This window comes from Rhinatrema bivittatum, chromosome 18, assembly GCF_901001135.1.
Source record: "Rhinatrema bivittatum chromosome 18, aRhiBiv1.1, whole genome shotgun sequence".
NCBI lineage: Eukaryota > Metazoa > Chordata > Amphibia > Gymnophiona > Rhinatrematidae > Rhinatrema > Rhinatrema bivittatum.
Window position 1 is genome coordinate 46,218,562 of NC_042632.1, and position 19,249 is coordinate 46,237,810.

General features: G+C 42.4%; 1 protein-coding gene across 1 annotated transcript in view; it reads left to right on the forward strand.

Moving 5' to 3' along the window:
* The window catches only part of TRPC7 (transient receptor potential cation channel subfamily C member 7), a 102,352-nt gene that overhangs the window by 15,702 nt on the left and 67,401 nt on the right, over nucleotides 1-19,249 (forward strand). The window contains exon 2 of the mRNA XM_029583692.1: nucleotides 12,861-13,043. Within this exon, the coding sequence (XP_029439552.1) occupies nucleotides 12,861-13,043 (183 nt within the window). The remainder of the gene's footprint in view (nucleotides 1-12,860; nucleotides 13,044-19,249) is intronic.

Sequence of the window (19,249 nt, forward strand, 5' to 3'; positions counted from 1 at the left end):
AATGGAGTCATTCAAATCATTTTTTGGCTCTATCCCATTAAAGTATATGGGGAAGAGAAAGCAATACTTTTTTTTGCACTCTAAGCCAGACAGAGCAGAGCTGACTGGAGATAGAACAAGGAAGGAGCAGGACAGATCATGTTTGTCACTTTTTCAATCAGAATATCCCATTTTAGGTGAAAGTGAAACTAAGAACAATTTGAGTAGTGACTATTTGCTCGCAATCGTTCCTCTGTTGAATCTCGGAGAGAGGAAGTAAAGATTCTGAAATCCTTGCTCCAAATGTAACTTAAAGAAACCCTTACATAAAACTATTTAGATTAATTTACAGGAGAACATAAAGTGTGCTGTTAAAGTCTCTCACTGACACTGTGCCCAGTTGTGGTTTGGATGGCCCTCTAGTAGCAGGAGAAAGTCTGAAGGAACTCAAGCATGAAATGACAGACCTTTTTTTCTGGTGATTTGCAGCCTATCATTTAAAACAGCCTTGGTACCAGAAGACTGGTGGCCAATATGATGCCAATTTTTTAAAAAGGGCCACAGGGGGTGATCCATGAAACTATGGACCAGTGAGCCTGACATTGGTGCCGGGCAAAATGGTTGAAACTGCTCTTAAAAACAAAATTACTGTCACTACATAAATATAAATAGACATGGTTTAATGGGGAAGAATCAACATGGGTTTTGCAAAGAGAAGTTGTGTTTTACCAATATATTATATTTGTTGAGGGTGTAAATAAACATGCAGACAAAAGTGAGATGGTTGGCTTATGAATTTGGATTTTCAGAAGGCATTTGATAAAGTCCCTTATGAGAGACTCCTCAGGAAATTGTGAGGTCATGGGATTAGAGGCAGTGTCCTATTATGAAATGATAACTGGATAAAAGACCAGGAAACAGAGGGTAGGTCTAAATGGTCAGTTTTCTAAATGGAGAAAGGTTGTTAGTGGAGTGCCCCAAGCATCGGTATCGGGAATTGTGCTATTTAGCATATTCGTAAATGATCTCTAGAAAGGAGCAATGAGTGAGGCAACTAAATTTTCAGATGACACAACATTGTTTTGAGTTGTTAAAACAGCAGATTGTGAAAACCCGCAGAAGGACCTTGAGAGACCTGGAGACTGGGCTTTTAAATGGCAGGTGCAATTTAATGTGGACAAGTGCAAAGTAATGCACATAGGGAAAAATAATCCTGACTGCAGGCACCCAGTGCTTGATTCTTTGTTAGGAATCACCACCCAGGAGAAGTCCTTGCGGACAATACCTTAAAATCTTCAGCTTAGTGTGCTATGGTGGTCAAAAAGACCATCGAGAACATAGAAAATGTACAGAGAAGGGCGATAAAAATGATAAAGGGAATGGAAATGCTCCCTTATAGAGAAAGGATAAACAGATTTAGGGCTCTTTAGCTTGGAAAAGAGATGAGCAAGAGGGGATATAATTGAAATTTGTGAAATCATGAGTGAGGAGGAACAGGTAAATAGGGAATGGTTATTTATCCTTTCAAATAACAATAGGACTAAGGAACACTCCATGAAACTAGCAGATTTAAAACAAATTTTAGGACGTATTTTTTTCACTCAGCAAATATTCAGGACATGGTCAAGGCAACAAAAATAGTGGGAATCAAAGGAGGATTGCACAAGTTCCTGAAGGATAGGTCCAGAAACAGTTATTAGCCAGATAGGCTTGGGAGAGCCGGCACTTTCCTGTGGGAGTGATCTGACCCGGACTGGTCACTGTTGGGTACAGAATGATGGGCTCAATGGACCTCGGTCTAACCCAGCTGGCCCTTCTTATTTTCTTAAAGTCTGTAATATCTGTGAGAGGGTTACAGTGTGTGTGATCAAGGTAAGACTACTACTGCAGCTGACACGAGGAAGATACAGAGAAATTGCCTTTCTATTTCTTGTAGCGTGTTGGTGTACTACAGAGACTCAGAGGCCGCTTCCTGCATTCTCTGTGTAAAAGAGTCAGGAAGACAGTTTTTCCAGTTCGGTTACTAATTGTGTTTTTGCCAGTTACCAATCTTACAGCTGTTGCCTGGGCCCGGCTCCTCGTGTCCAATTCCTTGCTGTGCTGCTGCCGTTGCCTGCCACCAGCCTGCTTCTCATGCCCTGGTTGAGCACCTTTGCTGTGTTGTTTGGGCCACTGCTGTGGGCCCTGTCTTATCCTCTTGCCCTGCCTCTGTCTTGGTTCAATGCCTTGCACTGTTGACGTGACTCCTCTCGCTGCCTCGCTCTGCTCTCTGTGCCTGAGAGCGTTGACGCCACTCCTCTTGATGCATTAACCTTCATGTAGTGTCTTGGCGTGTTGATGACACTGCTTTCTGCCATCTCCCTCACTCTATGGCTTGGGGGCATTCGTGTCCCTGTTTCTGCTGCTTTGTTCATCTCGTGGTGCCTTGGGATGCTCATGCCATTTTCTCTGCGTCATACCTGTACAGCAGTAGCTGTCAAGTTGATGTTTTTCCTATATAATCTCTGCAGTATGATTCCTCTGAGGCATTACAGAATTTCTTCTTTGATAGCTGTGAAGCATCCTAGTTTTCAGGTTCACTATAAATTTTAGAAGAATGTAAATCCATAATATCTGCACAAATTTGGCACAGCAAACAGGTTCATTTTCATATTACAGTCTCCATAATATGAAAATTAATCTGTTTGCTAAAGCAGATTTGTGTGGATATTCAGAATGTGCATTTGTATGAAATTAAATGGGAAGTGGTGATGAAATTTCCCATTTCACCTCAAACTGGTTTTAAAATGAAACAAAAACTAAAATTACAATTTTGTTCGATTTCTTTTGTTTGAATTTTAAAGGCTGCTGACACCACCACCATGAAAGAAAAAAAAAACTCTCCTAGGCTTCCCTTCTGGTCCCTCCCCGCCCCCTTCCCGAAACCCTCATACCAAAGTTGTCTTCTTCTTCACAGGGCAGGAGTGATCCGCCCATTGCTGCTGCTCTGTCAGAGGTACATGGAGCCGGCAGACTGAGGCCGGCGCACGTCTTAATTTTTTCATTCAAGATGGCAGCAGCCATGGCCTAGGCCTGGACCCAGACCGGGGGTGTTTGGGTTTTTTTTTTCTTCTCCTGGTTTTCCTTTCCTTTTTTTTTTTATTTTATTTTATTTTAAATTAACAAAAAAAATTAGCAACAAATAAAAAGAAAAAACATAAGGAATAAAATGTGAAATGAAAAAAAAAAAGCCTCTGCAGACCCCTAGCAGCTAATGAGTATTTATTATGGATGCCCTGAAGTGAAAGATGTTGGGTATCATCAGGTACTGAGTTTGTATTCTTTTATCCTAAAGGCTTCCAGAAAAAAAGAAAGCTTCATGAAATTGCCCAATGTATTAATTTTCCTGTTGTACAGAGGAGATGATTGTCATATTGAAAAGACAGAACTAAATGGATTGGAATATAAGAAGTACATTTTCCTTATCTAGAGGCTGATGAAAGCATCTGATGGAAAATGTTTTAGCAATTTTTTTTTCTTTGGGATATAGTAACAAAAAAGTAAATTGTCCTCTGATCTACAAATTATCCCTGGTGTGCTAACATTATTTTCTTTTTTATCTCTGTACCAGGAATTCATGTTGAGCTACTCAGAGCAGATTTAAAAGAAGCACTCCCATCAACGTGGGTGTAAATTGCTTATCTAACATAAAATACAAAATGAATATAAAGGGGCATTTCTCTCTTTCTCTTTCTCTGTAGGCACCTAGCTATAGGTAGTACATGCTAACATCCGTTTAGTGTGCACTATTTTAAAAAGGCCCGGCTGCGCACACAAAGCCCTGGGACGCGAGTAAATCCCGGGGCTTGCAAAAAGGGATGGGAAGGGGTGGGGCATGGGCGGTCTGGGGCAATCCGAGGGCGGGGTCAGGCTTCCGGCACAGCGGCCGTATTTGCTGCGGTGCCAGGGATCGCGCGCCAGCACAGCGGCAGGCACAAAAGGTAAAATAAAAATTTTGGGGGGCTTAGAGTAGGGCTGGGGGGGGGGGGGGAAAGGTTAGGGGAAGGAGTAGGAAGTTCAGGTTAGGGGGAAGGGAAGTTCCCTCACAGGTCCAAAACTAGGGAAATATGAAATAAACACCCCCAAACCGTTTTAAAAACAAAATTAAACAGATAACAACCCAAAACAAAAAATGACACAAAAACTAAATCAGTGCACATCCCTACAGTTAAGTTTCTGTTTCAAGAAACACCAGAATAAGCAACAGGGCAGTCAAGGAAAACAGGGAGTGGAACAGGGAGCCACAGGACTCACAAGGAGGATACCCGGAGAAAGACAGGAGGCAGGAATAGCAGCAGGAACAGTGAAGATGCACAAGAACACACTGGGCAACCAACACTGCTAAAGAAAGCAAGATACCTGTTGAGAGACAGCAGTTTGAGACTCCATTTATACTAGGCAGGATGTGATGTCATCGGAAGGTGTCACATGAAAAGTCCTGTCAGCAGGACCTATAAAAGGGCTCAAGAGCTGCAGGAAGTGAGGTACCTGCCAGGATACTGAGGGAGCTCAGAGATGTGCTGGCCTGTTTAATGGATGCCTGGAGATGGGAGGGATGCCTCAAGGTTGGAAAAGAGCATTGGTGGTCCCGCCTCGCAAGAGCAGTAGCAGAGAGGAGGCTGGAAACTACAGGCCGGTTAGCCTCCCCTCGGGGAAGTGGGGGCTAGGAAGGATCCTGGCTCCGCCATTTTTCCGGGTGGGAGGGATGGGATGGGGTTTTCAATATTTCCGTTTTTTAAACTAAAGAAATTAAATAAATGTCTCACAAAATGAAATTCATGGGGAATCCCTCCCCAAAAAATAAATGTATTTATTTATTTATTTTGAACTTTTTATATACCGACAACCGTTTGCACATCGTATCGGTTTACAAGTAACTCAACTTTCCAGCGATGCCTTTACAGGGAACAATAACTATGCATACAAGAACTTGCAACTAATACAGAAATGGGGTAACTATTTACAGGTTCGATGGTAATTTACAGCAGCAATTTACAGTTTCCCAGGTTGGGTGGCATATATATAATAAACTGAGTATAGAGCTGGAAAGACAATGGGAAGTGATGGGAAGTAAATAAATGAAATGACATTTTCCCCCCTTCCCACACCTAGTTACTACCACAAGAAACTTGCTGGGCAGACTGGATGGATCATTTGATTTTTTTTTGTTCTGCCATCGTTACTCTGATGCCGGCGGCACATCAGGCCAGAAGTGAGGGGCGTTACACATAACAAAGTATTAGGTATGTCCTGCCCCTCATTTTTGCTTTGGTTCATATTTTTGTTTGAGGATTTAATTTTCCATTTGAATTTTATGTAGGCAGATAGTAAAATATTTGTTTAAATTCTATAAACTTTCTGGGGTTTTTTTCCCAAAATAGTAGCTCCTCTTTTTTTTTTTAAAAAAACCAAATCTCTGCCAAATGAGGAACGAGTGACAGATATTTCTCCTTCCTTTTCCATTAAAGTCTTCTTTATTTATTTTATTCATTCTAGTATAACTTTAACTTGGAGCATTTTGGGAGCGTGAATAGTGTATGTCTTGGTTTTCAAATACAGAAAAAAATGCCTGTCACCTTTAAATTTCAATTCCGTGTCCAACAACCCGCACCATAATGATACGCTAAAGTGGTTAACTGGAAGACATCCATGTCAGCTTAAAGTCTTTCCACAGGACAGGTTCAGGTATGTCAACTAGCAGAGAGTATGCCAAAAGACATCAAAATCAGGACTGGAACGTATTTTGAGGCCATTACTTAATGAAGGGAATTATAGTGAAATTATTATATGTACCTTCCAGTCATTTGAATTTTGATCAAGCACTAGTATATAAAAAAGACTAATTTAACCATCCCTTAAGAGAGAAGCATCCCTTAATATCTGCAGAAGAATAACTAAGGAACTCATGCAAGACTATCATGCTCATAATACAAGCTGAAGGGATTCCATATCTATGCAATCAATCTTCAGTTTGTCATTGCTTACATGTTTACTTCTTTTACAATGGTAGGATTGAATAAATAAAATTCAGTATTGATCTCTTGTAAACACATTAAGATGTGTGAACTTTTTATAAAAAGTTTGTAAATTGGGTTAATGAATCTGAAGCTAGTTGTCAAGTTAAAAAAAAAAATCGTATGATGATTCCTTGAATTGAAGGCTCTGCATTGGCGTACGTTAGAATAGATGTGCCTCATGCACAGGATTAACAATATTCATTTATTTATTTTATTTAAAATCTTTTCTATACCGTCGCTAACTTATATACCATCGCAACGGTTTACATGTAGGCACATAAATTAATGTAGGTGAATGCATACTATAGTACATTCTAACAGGTGCCACTAAAGGTTCAGTTACAATATATCGTTAAAGTCAATCAATTGTTTAGTGAAGTAGGTCATGACCAGGTGTACCTGTAAGGTACTGTTCATGAGTAAAAATCATATTCATAGTGTTTACAATTAAGTTTGTTGTGATTACAGAGTTCATAGACTATTCTAATGCACATTCTTAGAATAGTGCTGTGCGCTGCTGCTCTTCTGCCTATTCCTGTAGGCAGATTTAATATAAATTCTTGAAAACTGGTGAATGTTTGACAAATGTGCATCTTTCACAGATCTACCTAGGAAATTTCAACAAATTTCTGCAGCAAATCTGGGGAAAATCTGAAAACTCAAATAGGCTGAAACTGACTCTGTTCAACTTTGACTTATCTTTTCTGCATGACTCTAGTCAAGATAACACAGAAAGGATCTTAAATGGTCTTTCTTACATAAAACAATGTTAACGAGTCACTTGTTTGTGGTCATCCTTTTACAATGGACCTTTTGCTAGCTAGGAATTAAATTTTAATTCAAATAGGGGCGGATTTTAAAAGCCCTGCTCGCGTAAATCCGCCTGGATTTACGCGAGCAGGGCCTTGTGCGCCGGCGCGCCTATTTTCCATAGGCCTGCTGGCGCGCGCAGAGCCCCGGGACTCGCGTAAGTCCCGGGGTTTTTTGTCGGGGGCGTGTCGGGGCGGGGCCGATCGCGGCGTTTTGGGGGCGGGACGCGGCGTTTCGGGGGCAGGCCCGGGGCGTGGTTTCGGCCCAGGGCGGTCTGGGGGCGTGGCCATGCCCTCCGGAACCACCCCGGGTTGCGTCTCGGCGCGCCAGCGGCCCGCTGGCGCGCGTGGATTTACTTCTCCCTCCGGGAGGCGTAAATCCGTCAACAAAGGTAGGGGGAGGGGTTAGGTAGAGGAAGGGAGGGGAAGGTGAGGGGAGGGCGAAAGAGAGTTCCCTCCGAGGCCGCTCCAATTTCGGAGCGGCCTCGGAGGGAACGGAGGCAGGCTGCGCGGCTCGGCGCGTGCCAGCTGCCCAAAATCGGCAGCCTTGCGCGCGCGCCGATCCTGGATTTTAGCAGATATGTGCGGCTACGTGCGTATCTACTAAAATCCAGTGTACTTTTGTTTGCGACTGGTGCGCCAACAAAAGTACGCGAAGGCGCATTTTTTAAAAATCTACCCCTTAATTTAAATGACTTGAAGGGAAACCAATTGTATTTTGTAAAAACAAAATCCTGACATTAAGCCTAATGGTATTCAATTCTAGTAAAAGAAAATATGTAGGAAATTTAAAACTAATAAAAATTCAAATTGTCATGAGAAAACTAAAAGTTATTCCAATTTTATAAGTACCAAAGAAACTCAAAGGATAAGTTGATAATAAAAAGTGAAGTATAATAGTTATTTATTTTTGCCAGAGCTTTGTCTCAGATATTAGACCATGCTGTAATATCATTTTTCCCCTTCAGCTTCACTTTATTAAAAAAAGCCTTTCAGCAGAGTTGAAAGCAAAGTACTGCACAATATATAAATGATGAAGGAACCAGCAAGCTAGTTTTCAATTAAAGAGAAATTATACTGTAGCTACCTAAAACATTAAAGGGAAGCTCATGCTAAATAAATTGTGTTAATGCACCGGAGATGAAAATGTTAGCGCACACACACACACACTTAAACAGCACAACTGATGACGCACTACTTTTTTTGTGCACCCGGCAGGAATCAGCCTTTTACGCCGCCCTGCAGAAAGAGTGCACTCTCTAAGCCTAAAATGTGCAGCGTAGGCGTGCTGCACAACACAATTCCCCATGCTGTGACCCATCCTCGAGATTAGAGTTTTATACCACCCTTAACAATGCTTCAGTTCTCCACCGAGCCTAGCAGAAGGTAATCAGAGGAATGTTCCGAACTGCAGCGTTATTAAGAAAGCTGTTTTCTCCTTACAGGGCTATGTACAATACTGCGGTGTTTTAGCACTCCAGGGCCGTGGAGGGGGGGGGGGGAGGGGGGGACTTTTCAACTGGGCTGATTTTTTTTTCTTTTTGGAGTTGGCAGTGCGAAATGCCTCGATGTGAATGCTTTTAAAATCATTTGTTAATGAAATTAGTAACCAAGTCGGTCCATTTAAAACTGGAGTCGTTTTGTAACGATCCCGGCTGCTCGATGTTACTGATAACGCTGCCTAATTTGTGTAGCCGTGCAGTTTCATGTATTTAAATTTGCTAACAAAGAATCCCGGGTATTTCCCAAAAGGAGAAAGATACATCACAGTGCAGTGAATCCAAGAAGCAGGGTCAAGCTATACTTTTCATTCTCTCGCGCTTGGAGAAACACCGAACCTGAGGAATATCCCGGCAGCAGGCGATAAAACTCTTAATGTCAGAGGACACAAATGATCGCATGCTTCTAAAGCAGAAAATGATATTGTGGGAGTCTGTAAGCCGGGCTGAAATGCAGTGATACGTGCTGCAGGAAAATAATAGTTACAGGTTCAACAAAGGAATCACTCATACTGGGACCACTGCAGGATGGAAAAAGAAAAAAGAATCCTAATATTCATTTATTGCTCAAAGGTATTGTTTCGACTTGAAAGGTGCCACACATTTTTTCTCTTCACATGCATCATTCTCCCACTCACCAACCTATCACCATTGCTGCCTTAAGCAAATTGCAAGAAAAATGGAGATAATGCCTTTTTTTAAGAGTCTGTGCTCAATATAAAAGAGAGAAATTTCAAATTTTGGGCCTTCCGCATCTGAATTAGGAATTCAGAGAGCCGACGCCTTTTATTTCTCGCAGGTAATTGGCCTCTTGGGGGCGCAGTCTGGTTTTGTTAACAGGGCATGGAGTAACATTCGGCCTGCGCTGCTGAAATGCAGGTGGCAGCTGAGACTGAGGGGAAGCAGGAAACTGATAAGAAAAAACAAACAATAATTCAAATGTTCTTGCAGCAGTTTAATAGGCAACCCTGCAAATGACGGATGCATAAGCAGGGCCGGCTTTAGCGCCAGTGGCGCCGTGTGCAAGGGGCAGGAACAGCACCCTCCAACACGGTTGTGCAGTCACTTAAAATGAATGTGTAAAATGATATGAGTTGATTTTTCATTTCATTACAAAGGAATGAACCAAAAATCGGCTCCGCTGAACATATAGACACATTTTTTGTATATTTTCAGTTCCTTTTTTTAAAAAAAAACAAACCCAGAAAGGACTTCGCTGTAGCTTTCATCCCCATCCTTCTGGAGCTGAAACAGGGATTCCTCAGCTCGCCAACCCTCGCTTAACCTGTTCTGTGGTGTTTTGAATGTAGAAAGGGGCAGGAACGATCCCCAGTCAGTTCTGACTCCCAATTCCTCTTTGAGGCCTCATTTTGCTGTATGACCTCAAACTTGTTGAATATTAGGGATGTGAATCGTTTTTCTAAGGAATTGAAATATCGTACAATATTTTTAAATTCGTTAGAAATTGGATAAAAGAAAGAAACGATCAATTTTACCCCCAATTTTTTGTAAAAATCATTTTTCGGGTTAGTACGCGCTAATGGGAGTTAGCGGCACTAACAAAAAAACGTTTATTTTTGTTACTTTTTGTTATTTTTTGCTATTTTTGTTAGTGCGCGCTAACACGAAAAATGATTTTTCACTAAAAAAAAAAACAAAATGGGGAAACATGGGAAAATGATTTTTTCCCACGGCCAGACGATCCCAAAAGCGGGAACAATTGTTTAACAGAGTTAATTATCATTCCCTATTCACTTGTTCTTTACCACCTGGGATTATTTAACCTTCTCATCCATAGGCAACCTAAGCGGATTGCCGAGGGTGCCTGATGCCCAAGCCAAGGTGGAGTGCAGCTGTGCCAAGCAGGAGCCTGCTCCAGCCGTCCAAAGGGGCACGGTCATGTGACTGGGGGGGGGGGGGAGGCAGAGGGACTTCACCCACTATCTGATCTCCAGGGCCACCCTTCTCAGCACAAAATATGATTCATGCACACGAAAAATGCTTTCTGCTCAGAAAACATGGTTGATGAGCCCAAAGCATAAATCAGAATGGAGCAAACTGAAAATGGTCTCTTACAAAAATATCCAAAAATGTGGGCGTACTTTTGTTTTTGTACAGGGACAACATTTTTAAAAAGGCCTCCTGGAGGTCCTGCAGCTCCCCCCAACAGAAGCAACAGGAGCCCTTGGCCAGACACAGCTCTGATCTTCCTTCCTCCCATGAAACAGATCCCTGCTTGGGCCTACCTGGCTAGGCCTGGCCTGGGCCCTTCTGACTTCCCCTTCCTTTAAAAAGAAACAAAAAAAAAAAACAGTGGGGCTAGGAACCAGGTACCTCCTGGTGGTCCGGTGGTTCAGAAGAGCAGGAGCGATGTTCTCCGGTATCACATTCTTGCATAACAGAACTCTTCTGGTGGGCAGGAAATGAGATCTGATGAATTAATTATCTTTTGATGTTTTAACTGCAAGTGACATTTTTGCGTAAAAGGCTTGAATTTGTATTTCGAAGTAACTGTGTGTGATTCAGTGTGGGAAGGTCTCTAATTTATATTTACACTGTAATGAGTGCAGGTCTCACTGAGCAGGCAGGTGGGTGGTGTTAGAGTTACCTGGGAGTCACAAAAGTCTGCTAAATGAGCCTGCGGCTTTGTGAATCTCACAGCGAACGGTCCCCATCCAGTGTAGCCCCGCCCTCCAGGGACTGTGGGGCCACCATCACTTAAAGGGGCCACTGCTCAGCCCCAAGAACAGCCCTCCCTCGCTCTTCAAAGAAGTAAAACCACCCAGGAGTCTCTCCCTCCCCCGGCCACCCTTGCAGGTAGAGGTAGTGCCCGATATTAAAGAATACTTAAAAGAGGATGGACACCCCGCCCCCAACCCCAGCCTCTCCCCTTTAGTGAAAAAAATAACCCTGGCAGTTCAGTGGCTCGCCTCTCTCCCCCCCCCCCCCCCCCCTCACATAACACACACCTCCCTGGTGGTCTTATCAAGCCCCAGAATCCTTCCCTAGCCCTGGACTTCCTCTATCTTTAAAAGCAGGCATTGGTGGTACAGTGGAGGCCCGCAGCGCCCCCCCTAGCCTCCAGGCCCGTGGTGGCCTTTTTCCATCATGGGGCAAAGGCCAAGCAGTGGCCGTTTTTGGAAGAGTGCACACGCTTTCATAAAGGTAAAAAAAAAACAATACGAAAAGAGGGAAAATAATAACGACAATGAAAATCGACTCCCAAATGACACGAAATGACTCTCTTTTTTTTTTTTTTAAAGACTGCACACCATTATTACTGGGTGGGGGGGAGAGGCGCTCACAAACTTTCAAAGCAGACATATGTGCAAAGACCCCCCACAGAGTTCAGCCCTATGTGGGGTATTTTGAAAATGACTCTCCCCATGAACAGTAAAACCATTTAGCGAGCATTCAACTGACTTCGGCACGCGCTAAATGCTTTTAGTGTACTCCAAATGGAAAACCAGAACACAAGGAAATTATGTTCGTTTTTATCCTGTTTAGCTTTGTCCTTTTCAAGTGACTGCATACTTCTAATACAGAGTGTATTTGTGTGTGGGGGGGATATTTCTTATCCTATACCTCTGCAGTGCATTACAGGCACACGCCTGACTACCTGACATCTTGTTCTCATGCTTGCACGGTGAAATTCTGCTGCTCCGCTTGTTGGCCTCCTGAATACATAATGGAGCATGAGAAATTTTGCTGAGAGCTTCCCGCATTGTGTCACATCCGGCCCCCCTTTCTTTCAGCAACCAAAATATCGACGTCGAATTGTGATTCAGCATGGCATTTTAAAAGTATCTGCAGGGCTGCAGTCCGAAAAAGATGACAATTTTACAAAAATGTACAAGGAAATCACGGTGTAGCAAATGTTGTTGTTAAGCTTGGCATGCACTTCTTAATTACGATGCTTAACAGAGGTCTAAATTGTAAATATGAGGTTTTTCCAGTTTTATCTGCTATTATTTTCAAAGTTCCAGAGAATCGGTATTCTATTATCTCCTGTTCTATGTAGTATTTTTTTATGCAGGAAAACCAATTTCATCGTACTGGAATTTAAGCACGGACATTGATTGATTGTATATGGCATTCTTCCAGTTCAATACTCTGGGCAGAACATCAAGGATCGTAGGTAGAATAAACGTTATCGAGGGACTGTCCCACACAGCCCCTTTCTGTTTTAGTAATTTTGCCCTGCTCACTGTTTTTTGTTTAATCTGTTCCCCTATAAGAAAATTAACTGCAGTTCCAGTGAGGCTAACATTCCTAGCCTAGCCCTCTGAATGAAGAAGTAAGTTGAAACATTTAACTGCAGTGGATTTTTTCCAATGGATTCTGAGCGCACTCCAGTCAGATCTTGATTTCTGCAATGGTTTTCCTGCTGGTTAATCCTGATTTTACAGGACCAAGCACCATATAGATAGATAGATATATGTGTATGCCCAAGTATGTATATATGTATGCCCTGACATAGTGCCACATTAAAGTGTTGTTTTCTTTTATCCTACTAGAATGATTACAGAAAGCTATCTATGCAATGCAAGGATTTTGTTGTGGGCGTCCTGGATCTCTGCCGTGACACGGAGGAAGTGGAGGCCATCTTGAATGGTGATGTAAGCTTAGAAGTATGGACTGATCATCACCGGCCTAGTCTGAGCAGAATTAAACTTGCCATTAAATATGAGGTCAAAAAGGTAACAGCATTCATTTTAACATTTTTCAATTTTCTTAAAATACGGGACTTTGGCATTTCCAGGGAAAGGTTTACATTGTCTAGTGCTGCAGACAGTGTTTTAATCCTTGCTGACAAAATTCCTTGGCTGTTTTAAAGTATCGTCAAACTGCAGCAAAAGTTTGTGTGGGGGGGGGGATTTTGGGAGGGGGAAGGGTGCAGGAAATGTATTTTCCCCTTGTGCTATAATAAACTCTGAAAGGTCTTGCTGAACTTCCTACACGGTTTTCAATAAGGACACTTTCTTAAAGATTTGTGTAAACTTGCGATTCCAGAAAGTAAATTAAATGTACTGTTTCACGAGCAGGGTAACAGTCAAGGGGACTTCTGCAGGTAGAAGAGTATTTTCCGTGTAGAAATGTATGCTTTTTGAATGTTTCAAAAACTCCCTCTACACCTGCACATGAGATGTTTAAGAAATACGCTACTCTTGGTTTTAACATATCGCCCGATACTTTTCCGCCTCTTTCTAAAGCTTTTTATTTGCCACTCTGTAAAAGGAATGAAATTGAGAGGTAGGGAGTAACAATTTGATGATCTGAATGGGAGTTTTGGAGGGTCTGGGTCATAGCAAGTGATTTCTTCTACAGTGGTTATCACTCCTGCTCCTGATAGGGATTGGCTCTTAAAATTGATTTTTTTTTTTTTACTTAGAGATGTATTGTTTATGAATTGTTGTCTGCAAGTGTTCCCTGATGATTCTAGAGAAACTCAGAAAAGGGGAAACCAATTCCTTCTACCAGAAGGGAGAGGTTCACAGTGGGGAGGTCTTTTTATGTAATCTATGTAATTACAAGATGTTAGGGGACGCATTTGCTTCTCCATAGAGCTCCAAACTAAATGGAAGCATGAAACTAGATTCCTCATTAGACAGAGCAACTCGAATTGATAAATTTGTATGGTCATGATTGATTGTTTCTTCTTCCTTGCTATAATTCTTTTGGAGTTTGTGTCTTGCACCATCCCCTGTATAGAGGTCTTGTGGTACACCTGTGGATATGTTTTTTTTTTCTTTCTTTTTGTATCATCTATAATTTTCAAATGATATAATTTCCCTGTGGTCCTTATAATTTTTTTTTTTTTACTAAAAAAAATAAATAAATCTCCCTTCCCTTGAACTCGTTAAAAATTTCCCTGTTGCATCCTGACCCCCCTACTCTCTCTTCCTGGCACTCTTTAAACATAAGCTCATTTCCTTCCTCCCTTGCTCTTTAAACTTTGTTAGCTTTTTCCTCCTAAGTACTAAATATACATATATAGATTATAGATATATTCCTTTCTGCTCAAGTTCAGCTTTCGGTTTTGTGTAGCTTTCTTTTAATTAAAGTCATCTTAGCACATTCATCCAAGCCAAAAGTCACCCCTTTTGTCCTCCTGAAGCTCTTCACTACTTAGCATTTTTTTCTATGACGTGGCAAGCACAGGAGCTGTTTATTCTTGGGATGAAGTCTACAAAGGGGTTAATTCTGCACAATACCTTGACAGGAATGAGAAAAGAAGGTGCTATGAGATGAGGTGGGACTTGGAGATTAGAGGGGAGTGTAGAATACAGATTATGAGTGTCTGTTCTGCAGGGGGGGTTTTTAATTACTTCACAAATGTGTCCGCTAGTGGAGAAAGTTTGTGTTGCTGTTACTGAGGTGACATCAGAATAACTGACATTCTGCCAGACTTTCAGCATGGTCCAGGATCAGGTTAACTCTTGCAGGGCCTCAGCTTGTGTTTTATTTTTATTTCTATTTTAACACCGAGGACTTAGGGTACAGAAAGGAAGAATGCCAACAGTGGTGAAGAGTCTGAGGGTCAGATGTGAACTTTTTCTCAGTTTTGTCACAGCTTTGCCACCACTAGTGAAACCCTACCAGCTCCATCCAGTCCACCCCCACTACCATTACCTGTGGCACTCCTATACCACACTGCAAACTAGTACCACACTGCCTGCAGGGTCTTATGTGGCAGTGGAGCCAATGATTGCATGTCCCTGTCCTCTCCAACACACACACACACACACACACACACACACACACACTCAATCAATCAATCAGAACTAATAAAATAAAGAACTGGAAAAGTGTCATCCTGAGATTTTGAACATTTTGATAGTGAGGGTCAAGAGCAAGTAATTATTTTTTTAAGTCTTAACTTCTAACCCCAGGATCTTAATGAAATTTGTCAGATCTGGATGCATCAAGTTCGATTGCCTTTCCAACGAAATTGCAGAAAAATCTGAAACTCGAGAATATAAGCACAAGGGGCTGAAATCCACCTGTTTTGAATTTGACCTTCATTGTTTCACACATCACTTTGCCTTACAAGCAAAATATTGACGCCCACAAATCCAGGTGATGCGTCAGCTTTCCATTTAGCATTTGAAAGTCATGCTTTCCTCCAGTGGGAAATAAATCTAAATGCAAAGTAGAAATCTCACAGATAATTGTGCATTATGCTGGTCCTGAATGTGGGAGGCAGAGAGCAAAGATGAATTATTCTGTCTAGTGACTTTTGACAGTATGCTAATTGTTATTATATATGCTAAACAAACATGTATTTACATACAATAAACATTTCAATGGTAATACTCTAAAAACCTCTTTCCTTTAAGTACTGTAGATTCAGGGAAGCAGAGGAGAGATGATATATTCTTTGAAAGGAGGGTTAACCATATTCTATTTTAAAGAATATAACTGGGAATGAAAAGTTTCCACTTACCATCCGAGGCTGCGATCCCAAAAACTACATCTGTTGTATGAATGAGTCCTTTCAAATAGTTTTTAATGCTGCACAGCAATAAGTAGCAACCTGGTTTCTAATGGTGCTGCAGCCATGAAATATTTGATCCATCACTCAGCAGCCAGTCTAGAAGCACCAGAAAAGGTACATAATGCGTGAGTCACAATGAGCTGAATTTTCAAAAAGCATTTCCCTGCCTAAAACCGGGTTTTACGCAGGCAAATTTGTTTTTGAAAATTGCCCGGGGGGGGGGGGGGGGGGGGGGTTGTACGTGTAAGAGTATCTGTATACTTTTACGCGCACTGTAAAGACACGTTCGGGAGGGGGGGCGGAGTCAGGGGTGAGGAAATCATTTGCGTGCAAACTTTTGATTTTCACATACATGTGCACGAATGCACACGCACGCGTTCACACCTGTTCCGTAGCGGGCGAGGATGTGTAGACGTGCGCCGTGCAGGAGTAAGCGCCTATTTGATTTGGAAATTTGGGCTAAATCTGCATGCGGCTTTCTACACGCAGATTTCAGCCCTGTACACAGCGCATGGCCAGGATCCTAAATACGTGAAAAGAAAGGAAGAGGAGGAAATTTCCATCTTCTCCTCGTATCCTTCCTCTCTCTTTTCAAGCTTGCTGATCACAATGCCAGGCCAGCATTCCCTTTTGCCAGTTTTCCATTTCTGTTAACAACAGGACACTTAAATTGGGTTTGGAAAACATTACTTACAGCTAAACAGAATCACAGATGGCTCCCTAAATCATATTTATCCAGAACTACTGCAGGAACCTTTGTTTCTCATAATTGCTTCATTTTTAATTAACAGTCGAAAGCCACTTCCAACAGAATACAAGCTGCTGCATTAAGTTATGCTTCTGTAACTGCTGTGGTCCTGACTTTAATAGCTGAAGGCATCAAACCTGTATCATTTATGAATGCAGAGATGATGAAACCATTATTCACCAAGGGGGTCAATTTTAAGACTTGGACACAGCTGTTTTATAGCACGTGCACATTGGCACGCGCTTGTTATAAAATACGATATCTGCGCTCCTACGCATGGTGCATTTTAACATCCGCGTGTGCATGTGCGGACAGATGGCCTCCTCTGTGCTCAGTTAAGGAGTGGACTGGGAGGGAACTTCCCTACACCCCTAATCTAACCTTCTACCCTTTCCTCTCTCCTCCCCGACCCCTAACCCCTTCCTAACTGCTTACATTTTTTTTTTGTTCGATTACTTAACTGCTCCTTGGGAGCAAAAGTAATCTCTGCGCGCTGGCCGGCTGCCGGCGCGCGCTTCCCCAGGCTAGCGTTGAACGGAAATGGAAAGTTAAAGTTGGTGAAAGTGAGTAAAATATATGTAACTGCCTTGGGATTCTGAGTGATAAAGCTGTAAATTCATGTTAGGGCTCGGATCCTAACTCCGCTTTGGAGTCTGTTAGTACATTGAACCCATAAGAGGGTAACTTTCAAACTGTGCGCACAGGAGTGCAGCGTCTGCAGGCAACTTGTTTTATGCCTACCGACGGCTTGCCAATTTTCAAAGGGAAAAAGCTCCTTTAGTAAACTGAGTTGGCAAAAAGTGCGTGTACAGACCCATACCTGCTATTTGTGTGCTATTTTTTCCTTGGAAATTTATGTGCAAATTTTTTAAAATAAAAAGCAAGCATATTAGTGCTAACCCTGCCCCAGCCTCTCTCTTCTGCCTCTTCCCCCCCCCCCCCCACCAGAGCACCCAGAATGTCTACCCTTTCTCCAGGTAAAAGTACATGAATAGTTGTATAGTATTGGCCGTCTATATATTACAAAATATTAGTTAATTAGGTGATGTTCTGCTCTTCAAGAATTTGTTGTTTTTCATTTGCAAGTCTGTTTCCTTTCCACTCCTATAGCTAATTCCCCTCACAAAACTGGTAACAGTTACTGGTTTTGAACATGGACAAAATTGTATTGCTTACAAAAAGCAATGTTAATTAGTATTATGTAGCATTAGGAATAGTGCTATTACTATTGCACACTAGTAGTATAGTGTTAGTCCTTTTGAATGCACAGAAATTAAGGTTAACAAACAAAAAGAAAAATTATAAAATTCATGATACAGGTAAATGTGAACACGTTTTACATTATCTTCTATCATAATTAAAGATAAAAGATAATTAAATTAAAAGCAATGAATGTTCCCAGTTTCTGAAGGGTATTGCTAAACACGACAACATTTGGAAGATGAATCACTGTTGACAAGGAAAGCAACACATGGAAGATCATAAAATTTGCATCTAGCAATAATGAGCCTGTGATACACAGGTCTGGTAATGTTTCTGTACATACAGTTGAAACTCTCCTCTTGGCTCAGGTAGCCAGATGGCTTCCCCGGGACCCGCCCCACTCTAAAGACCTGAACAGCACCCTTTGAATCTTAAAGCATTTAAAAAGAAGTCATGAGCCTGTCCAATAAGTGCACTCCATCCTTGTGGAGCAGGTGCTCACACTCAACGCAGAGCTAATGATACCTGATATGATGCCCTCCCCCTCCCCCGCTCCAACACTCAGTGAAGTTGTTTATCTGCTTGTTCAACCTACGCGTTCAGAAACCGGCGACAGAGGATGTTTTTCAGACCACACGACTCTCGTGCAGGGCATCAGTGATGAATTGAGAGCGGTGTCATTCCTATTGCTGTCAGTTAGGAGCTGGCCGGGAATGTCCCCCAGATCGTTGCCTTCCAGATGAATGAAGAGTACATCAGGTGGAGCAAATCTGACCAGCAGGTGCCGCAGAAGTGGGATGAGCTGATCCCAATGTATACCTCTTCTGCCCAGCCACTGAATCATTACGTCATGGGGCACAAAACCCAAGGGCGCACCGAGAGCACTTTTCCTTGCATGATGCTCCACCCAAAACACGAATGTGCAACCAAGGGGATCTTGCGCTGCCTAGACCTGAACTGCTGATGCAATAAGCTAGCTCGCTAGTATGTGGAATGGCCAAGGGTGCTGGCCACCTGCTTGATGTAGGATAGGTAAGTGGGGGAGCACCAGCTGCCAATGCACTGAATTGTGGATCCATGAAGTCCAGATGTGGCTGCGCTACAGACGGCCCCAGTTCTGAAGAAATGTGTTCTGAATTGCTCTGCCTGCATCCCGGCTACACCTAGTGCTTGCTTCTGTATGGCATTGAACTGATATCTGGATCTTCTCGGCAGGAGTAAGTTTGCATGCACTAGGAACTGGACTCCCCTGGCTGGCCTAATAGCTGCATAAATGCAAGGCATTCATCACGGGGCACATGGGCGGCCCCTGCATGGCAGCCAAGGTAACCAACATGTTGTGGCCCGTCTGATCTATCTTGGACCTCCTGATCCTAAGCTGAAACGTCCCATCACAGACCGAGACATACAAGGCACAGAGGCTGAAAGTGTCATTCCTGCAGCTTGCTGCCACCACC